The sequence below is a fragment of the Cyclopterus lumpus genome, chromosome 19, assembly GCF_009769545.1.
Source record: "Cyclopterus lumpus isolate fCycLum1 chromosome 19, fCycLum1.pri, whole genome shotgun sequence".
NCBI lineage: Eukaryota > Metazoa > Chordata > Actinopteri > Perciformes > Cyclopteridae > Cyclopterus > Cyclopterus lumpus.
In genome coordinates this window covers 17,816,658-17,825,047 of record NC_046984.1, presented here as the reverse complement: position 1 = coordinate 17,825,047, position 8,390 = coordinate 17,816,658, and the positions used below count along the sequence as shown (strand labels likewise).

Here is an 8,390-nt window from a genome sequence, read left to right as displayed (position 1 = left end):
ATCTTCTTGAATGCGTTATCTGGTCCCGTAGCCGAGGCTCTACTGCTCCTCCATCCTGGATGCAAACAACACGAGGCGGGCCGCGTGACCTCGGATCACCTCCTCCGAGATTCGGAGGCTATCGGGCCGCGTGGTCTCGGATCACCTCCTCCGAGACTCGGAGGCTATCGGGCCGCGTGGTCTCGGATCACCTCCTCCGAGACTCGGAGGCTATCGGGCCGCGTGGTCTCGGATCACCTCCTCCGAGATTCGGAGGCTATCGGGCCGTGTGGCCTCGGATCACCTCCTCCGAGATTCGGAGGCTATCGGGCCGCGTGGCCTCGGATCACCTCCTCCGAGACTCGGAGGCTATCGGGCCGCGTGGTCTCGGATCACCTCCTCCGAGATTCGGAGGCTATCGGGCCGCGTGGCCTCGGATCACCTCCTCCGAGACTCGGAGGCTATCGGGCCGCGTGGTCTCGGATCACCTCCTCCGAGATTCGGAGGCTATCGGGCCGCGTGGCCTCGGATCACCTCCTCCGAGACTCGGAGGCTATCGGGCCGCGTGGTCTCGGATCACCTCCTCCGAGATTCGGAGGCTATCGGGCCGCGTGGCCTCGGATCACCTCCTCCGAGACTCGGAGGCTATCGGGCCGCGTGGCCTCGGATCACCTCCTCCGAGACTCGGAGGCTATCGGGCCGCGTGGCCTCGGATCACCTCCTCCGAGACTCGGAGGTTATCGGGCCGCGTGGCCTCGGATCACCTCCTCCGAGACTCGGAGGCTATCGGGCCGCGTGGCCTCGGATCACCTCCTCCGAGACTCGCAGGCTATCGGGCCGCGTGGCCTCGGATCACCTCCTCCGAGACTCTGAGGTTATCGGGCGGCGGTCGGGTATCAATCACAGTCCGACCTCCGGGCCGCGGTTAGCCTTCAATAAAGACACGTGAAATATGAGAAGAGGAGGTCGAGGTCAGAACAATGAATTGAATTAGTGGAATACATATAATAAAATAAAATAAAATTTTGAACACATTCCCACTTTGCCTGATACTAGTATTAATTTAATATTATACTCAATGTACTTTTTTTACCATTCTTAATTTGTTCTCACCTATTAGTGTGTCTCCCCGCATTAACAATAACACATATTTATGAATATTAAATTACCTTTTCTGCTTATAAATCCCCTGACATGATCCACACTGGCCCTTTAAGAAGTAACAGCTGTCAGGTTTGTACATTCATTTATGGATGAATTTACTTACATTTGAAGAGTTGCGATGTTTGACATGAGACTGAAGATAGCAAACAGATGGTGAATTGTTTCCGTCTCCTCTGATGACCTTGAAGCTGTCAGTGAGCTCAGGTCGATGGATGTGTTTGATGAACCTGATTGAATTGTGTGCGCCTGCTGTTCCTCTCACGAAACAATGGACCTCCAGCTTGTATTTGAACTACAGTCATGATGTGTGTGGAATAAATATAACCACCTTTATTCAAATATTAACGTGGTAAAAGGTTAAATGCATGTCAGAGAGTGTATTACCGTCTCCAGACTCTTGTATGTCTGCAGCAGGACATGCATAACCATCTGTTGCATGTTTCATAAATGCAGATCTTCTCCTTTGTATGATAACCACCCACAGAATACAGCATATTACACCCTCTGACTGCCCTCATCACCTCACAAGAACATGCAATATCAATAAGAAAACACACACTATTCATAACAAGTGGGTATTTATTTGCTGTATTTTAAAGATTATCACACAGCGTCTCTGGTCAAAAACATGTCGATACATTAAATCAAAGGCATTATGAACAGCTGTGAGATCTTTCACGTTTCTCTTCAAGGGTTTCTCTCATTGGTCTTTTTAACAGTTAAAACAAGAAGATTGTGTTTTCTCTCAATAATCAAACACAAGCTGTGTCTGTTTTCTTTCATTATGAATTGAATATGTGTTTTTCTGAAAGAACAACAAACTCAGAGAAGCCAAAGCTCTGAGATTGTACAGACAGACTAACAGGTTAATCATTAAAGATGGTTGGATGCAGCCACATTCAGGTTCATCCAGCAGTCGACATGTTGTTGATATCGGAGTCTCCAAAGCGAGTCCTGCTGGAGTTTGCTGGAGCCAACCAGTGTGAAAGGACTTAACATAGTCAAATATAGCCAAGAAGGTTCTGGAGGCCGCTGGAACTGCATCCGAAAGAACAACCCGGTCACCAGAAGAAATGTTGGAATTGTACATCGACTCTTCTGAACCCCAAAATAAGTTTCATGAATACGGTTGCAGAAATGCACAAGGCCACGTGGTTAGCGTTGGTAAACGATTGGTTCGGTTTAGCTTAAAGTTTGAAAGAACATCATGGTTTGTGTTAAAATAATAAAGTAACAAGGTAACGCAACGAGGTAACGCGACGAGGTAACGTGACGAGGTAACGTAACAAGGTAACGTGACGAGGTAACGTAACAAGGTAACGTGACGAGGTAACGTAACAAGGTAACGCGACGAGGTAACGTAACAAGGTAACGCGACAAGGTAACGTAACAAGGTAACGTAACAAGGTAACGTAACAAGGTAACGTGACAAGGTAACGCGACAAGGTAACGTAACAAGGTAACGTAACAAGGTAACGTAACAAGGTAACGCAACGAGGTAACGCGACAAGGTAACGTAACAAGGTAACGTAACAAGGTAACGTGACGAGGTAACGTGACGAAGTAACGCAACGAGGTAACGCAACGAGGTAACGCAACGAGGTAACGCGACGAGGTAACGCGATGAGGTAACGTAACGAGGTAACGCGACGAGGTAACGTAACAAGGTAACGTAACAAGGTAACGTAACAAGGTAACGCGACGAGGTAAAGCAACAAGGTAACGTAACGAGGTAACGTAACAAGGTAACGCGACGAGGTAACGTAACAAGGTAACGTAACAAGGTAACGCGACGAGGTAACGCAACAAGGTAACGTAACAAGGTAACGTAACAAGGTAACGTAACAAGGTAACGCGACGAGGTAACGTAACAAGGTAACGTAACAAGGTAACGTAACAAGGTAACGCGACGAGGTAACGTAACAAGGTAACGTAACAAGGTAACGCGACGAGGTAACGTAACAAGGTAACGTAACAAGGTAACGTAACAAGGTAACGCGACGAGGTAACGCAACAAGGTAACGTAACGAGGTAACGTAACAAGGTAACGCAACGAGGTAACGTAACAAGGTAACGCGACGAGGTAACGCAACAAGGTAACGCAACATTGTAACAACGTAACATTGTAACAACTGAACTGAACAACGTAACATTGAAGCTTAGGCGGCTGGGTGAAGCAGCAGAGGACACAGCACCCGCCTGTCACTTAAAGAGGCCACGCCTCCATTCTGACTAATTTATTTGCAGAAACACACAATGCCAACATTGAAACACACAATGCCAACATTGAAATACACAACGCCAACATTGAAACACACAATGCCAACATTGAAACACACAATGCCAACATTGAAACACACAACGCCAACATTGAAACACACAACGCCAACATTTCTTCCTACCAACTGGGCCGAGACACGGGGGTCACTTGGACTCAAGTCGGGGTACAAAAGTATCTCATTGAATAATGTTTTTATTATAGGAAAGAAATGAAGAAACCTTCTATGCGAACATTAAGCGTTATAAGACGTTATAAGAAGCTCTACTTCTATTCAAGTGATTGTTTGATTGTAGGAATAAATCATCAAATAGCACACAGTGGTGCTATAAATAAAATTAAATAGACATATTCATACAATGCTTCCATGCAGTGTTCAACCATTGACACATTAACAACGTATTTACATCATTCCAATAGCAGTTGCTCCATTTTACGTATGACTTTTGAGGTTATTAACAATATTCCCAATCCTAAATAAGTAAATAAAGTTCCACCGGTGGTGCAGGTTTGTTTATGGTGTGTGTTGGGGGTGGGGGGGGGGGGGTCATATATGTGCGGCCTCAGCACCGTCCAGCTGAGAGCTCACAGTCCGGCCACCGAAGCAAAAAGTCTTTGTTCTGCCCCAAAGCCACGGCTTTGACATCCAAATGAAGCTCCACGCTGTCTGACACTCGGCCAGCTCAGATGAAGCCAGTCAATAGAAGGTTTGGCTGTTTTCCAGCTTGGGGGGGGGGGACCCAGAATTAAGCTCCACATGTGACCAGGGTTCCTCTTAGAACCAGCTTAGAGAACCACGGAGCAACGGCAAACACACACACAGTGAATCTGAGGGGTGGGAGGTCGGCGTGGTCACCACTGGGACGTCCTGTGGAGACCGTTCCCCTGGAGACGAAGACAGACGGGTGGTCAAACAGCAGCAAGGTGAGACGGTTACAGTTCTAACCAGAGAGGTCGGCTCATTTGTGGAGGACGGACACAGCAGAGCGACCGAGGACGAGTGGAAAAGAAAAAGACCAGAAAGAGACAAATCACGTGAAATCAAACCCTCCAACATTTCTACAGAGGAAACTGGGTCCTCCAAAAACCACCCGGACAAAGAAGTGATTCATGGTCAACCTGGAGAAGGGGTTGCCATGGATACGGCAGGAGCACAGAGGGGGAGGGGGTGAAAAAGGTTGAGGAGGAAGGAGGAGGGAGGAGGGAGGAGCGAGGAGGGAGGAGGTAGGAGGGAGGAGGAAGGAGGGAGGAGGGAGGAGGGAGGAGCGAGGAGGGAGGAGCAAGGAGGAAGGAGGGAGGAGCAAGGAGGGAGGAGGGAGGAGCAAGGAGGGAGGAGCGAGGAGGGAGGAGCAAGGAGGGAGGAGGGAGGAGCGAGGAGGGAGGAGCGAGGAGGGAGGAGCTAGGAGGGAGGAGGGAGTAGCGAGGAGGGAGGAGACGACCTACGCTGTTTCCGTTAGCCTGAGTATGAGCGGCGCTCTCGGCGTGTGTGGGGGGGAGGGGTGAAAAAGGTTGAGGAGGAGGGAGGAGGGAGGAGCAAGGAGGAAGGAGCGAGGAGGGAGAAGCGAGGAGGGAGGAGCAAGGAGGAAGGAGGGAGGAGCAAGGAGGGAGGAGCGAAGAGGGAGAAGCGATGAGGGAGGAGCGAGGAGGGAGGAGCAAGGAGGGAGGAGACGACCTACGCTGTTTCCGTTAGCTTGAGTGTGAGCGGCGCTCTCGGCGTGTGTCGGCGGCGTGCCGCTCCCGCTGCCGGCCGCTGAGTGGGTGGAGGCTCGGGGGATGGCCATGTCATAGGAGACCTCCGGAGGGCGCTGCACAACATCGGCATCCAAGAAATGAGGGAGGGGGGAGTGCACGTTCTCTGGAGAACCTCAAGTTCTCTAAGAGTCAACTAGTTAACCAACTCTTTACAATATCATCTCCCTGGACTCTTTAAAAATCTCAGAAAGCTGCTTCTATTTTTTGTCTTTTTAAAAACATTTTTTTAAATGTTTGTACATTCATATTTCTAACTGCCCTGGAGCTGCTTTGCTACCTGATTTGTCTCTTTTCCCTGTTTATTTCATTGCTTTATGTTGATGCAGCACTATTTTAGTTTTTGAGAAATACTATATAAATAAAGTTAAATGATAATCATACATATAGAGCCCCATGCACGCTGCTGCATCATATTCAAAAAGGCTTGACAGACCTTCCACGCCTACAATTAAGACGACAACTTCTAACGCAATAGATTTCATTTATTTATTGTAAAACATTGCCCATAAAGATAACAATGGTACTGTCTTCATTAAACACAATATGAAGGGAAGTCGTGTGCACACAGTTCACCGTCACCGTACTCACGTGTGCCGCCGCCTTGCTGATGAGCGCCAACTCGGTGGGCTGGTACACGGAGCCCCGCAGCTGCCCGCTGTAGCCGCTGTACGGGGACACGGGCTTGACCGCTGCAATGGAGACAACACAGGCATCAGCCCCGAAGACGTTGCTGAGGGGCCGGTGGGGCCCCCTCTAGGCCCCCTCTGGGCCCCCTCTAGGCCCCCTCTAGGCAGCCTCTGGGCCCCCTCTAGGCCCCCTCTAGGCAGCCTCTAGGCCCCCTCTGGGCCCCCTCTAGGCCCCCTCTAGGCAGCCTCTAGGCCCCCTCTAGGCAGCCTCTAGGCCCCCTCTAGGCCCCCTCTAGGTCCCCTCTGGGCCGCCGGCCCCTCAGCAACGTCTTCGGGGTCGTCGGCCCCGACACGGTGCGACTTTATTACGACACATTTCTTACACGTGGACGTGTGAGACGACGCTTTGTCGCCACGCCTCGGTCGCTATGGCGACGATGCGAACACAAGGCGTGATGCTGACGCTCATCAGAGGATGATTCAGACCGTCATCCTTTGTCACGGCCCACAATGCAAAGAAAGGATCCGCGGGCGTTGACCGGGGACTCGATGACGTCAAACCGCCCTGCTCCGCGTCAGTCAACAAATCACCCGACAGCTGTGCGTGCAGCTTTTTAGCATTTTAGCACTCAGCAAATATTGAAAATATAATAATAATCTGAACAAACAAATCTCGAGCTTTGGGGAGTTTGCTTTCAAGCTGCATGAATGATGTATAACCACAGGATGTAAAGAAAGAGAAAGACAATGACAACTAGTTTAAAACTCAATCTGAACTCTTTAGATAATAATAATAATAATAATAATGATAATAATAATAGAAAGTCCTAAAACACTCAATGTGTTTTATGAGTTTACGGTTCTGAAATCAGGTTTGTGTTTAACACGAGCTGAAGATATTTAAAAGATCATCTTTATCTGCAATAATCCAGAATCCAATTAAAGAATCCAGTTGGCTGTTTGTGGACAGAACCAGTAGAACCAGTAGAACCAGTAGAACCAGTAGAAACCCTGCAGCGTCATTTGAATGCCCAATATCCATATTTATCTCACATTAAACATGTTCTGTGTGCCCTTCAGAACCTTTTGAGGGTTCTACAGGGTAATCACTCTGTTTTTGGGTGTCTCCGTATATATATATATATATAAATATATAATATATATATATATATATAAATATTTATATATATGTGACAAATATATGATGCAATGTGACATTTTAATGAACTTCCAGTGAGAGTGTAGTTTGTTTGTTTGTTTATGACCGCATCACTGAGTAAACAAACTGTCAGGCACATGTTTGTTTACGGGGAATAAAAACGCTTTGCATGAGACCGGAGTGACATCATACTCCAGAAAATAAAGGTTAAATCATCGTGTACAATCCTCACATTAACACTACTTGTGTTGGATGATATATTGTCTATTACAATGATAATATGACATAATAATGCCAGTACAATTTGTAGAAATGTGAGTTCAATGAGTCAAAGTCAACACCGAGCCGAGCTTCCTCTGGTGGACTTCGGCCTCCATGCTGACACCTACGCACCTGGTTTGGGTTCCTCCATGGAGAACGCCTTGTTCTCCACGAACATGTTCTGGGAGCTCTGCTCCTTCAGGATCGTCTCGTAGCCGACTCCTCGGTTCGGGTACAGGTCTTCCCCGAAGCTCTGCGGGCTCTCGGCGCCGCCGGTCACGCCGCAGATGTCGGGAATGGTGTAGAGGAGGAGGAAGGCCCACGCGTTGGCCACCAGGGCGATGGCCAAGGTGGGGTCGTCCCACGTGGGCCCGCCCCTCTTCTCGTTGCCGTAGACGTACATGACGATCCACGCCACCCAAATCCCCACGGAGGCCGCGCTGGTCAGGAGGATGAAGGCGCCGTCCTTCTTCCACCGGTCGTGTTTGCCCGCCATGACGGCGAGACTCGCCACCACCACCGCCAGGATCAGGGTCATCACGTAGATCAGCGCCATGACGAAGTCCTCGTTGGCGATGTCGCAAGGCGCCGCGGCTCCGCCGGTCTGGGCCGTGGTGTTGAGCGGCCCCCGCGGGCGGCGCACCACCGTGATGATCAGCCACTCGGTGTTGATGACCACCTCCACCAGCCACAACGCCGCCGCCGCCAGGCACAAGGCCCAAGCCCGCGGCCCGCAGTCCCGCCGGACGAGGACGTTCAGCCGCGCGCTCTGCACCAGGAGGCAGGCGAAGCAGCCGGCGAACAGCACGCCGAAGAGGAACCTCCGCGAGGCGCACGTGGAGAAGTCCTTCCCCACGATGAAGGCGAAGGTCAGGCAGAAGAGGCCGAAGGTGCAGACCAGGAAGCAGGCGTGCAGCGCCGTCGAGCTCCGGCGGTTCGCGTCCCGCGCGAAGGGCACGCTGGCCAGCAGCGAGATGAAGAGCACGAAGCAGAAGACGACGCCGGCCGCCGCCAAGGCCTCCAGCACGATGCCCCAGGCGGCGTCGAGGTCACACAGGTTGTAATAGAGAGAGTCCACGTTGGGGCCGCAACCCGCGGGGGTGCCGTTGGTAGCCATGGCAACTGGGAGCGAACCAAGAGTTCAGTTCGGACGATCCGTGGAGCACCTGCA

General features: G+C 50.5%; 1 protein-coding gene across 2 annotated transcripts in view; it reads right to left on the bottom strand.

Moving 5' to 3' along the window:
- Window positions 1-1,706: 1,706 nt before the first annotated feature.
- gprc5c (G protein-coupled receptor, class C, group 5, member C) overlaps window positions 1,707-8,390 on the bottom strand; it is an 8,805-nt gene continuing 2,121 nt past the window's right edge. Inside the window, exons 2-5 of one of the 2 annotated variants that reach the window (XM_034558050.1) lie at window positions 7,352-8,385; window positions 5,762-5,862; window positions 5,098-5,226; window positions 1,707-4,306 (exon numbers count right to left, since the gene is read on the bottom strand). In XM_034558050.1, the coding sequence (XP_034413941.1) occupies window positions 4,274-4,306; window positions 5,098-5,226; window positions 5,762-5,862; window positions 7,352-8,336 (1,248 nt within the window). In that variant the 5' untranslated portion in view covers window positions 8,337-8,385 and the 3' untranslated portion in view covers window positions 1,707-4,273. The remainder of the gene's footprint in view (window positions 4,307-5,097; window positions 5,227-5,761; window positions 5,863-7,351; window positions 8,386-8,390) is intronic. The other variant, XM_034558051.1, reaches the window with a different exon arrangement.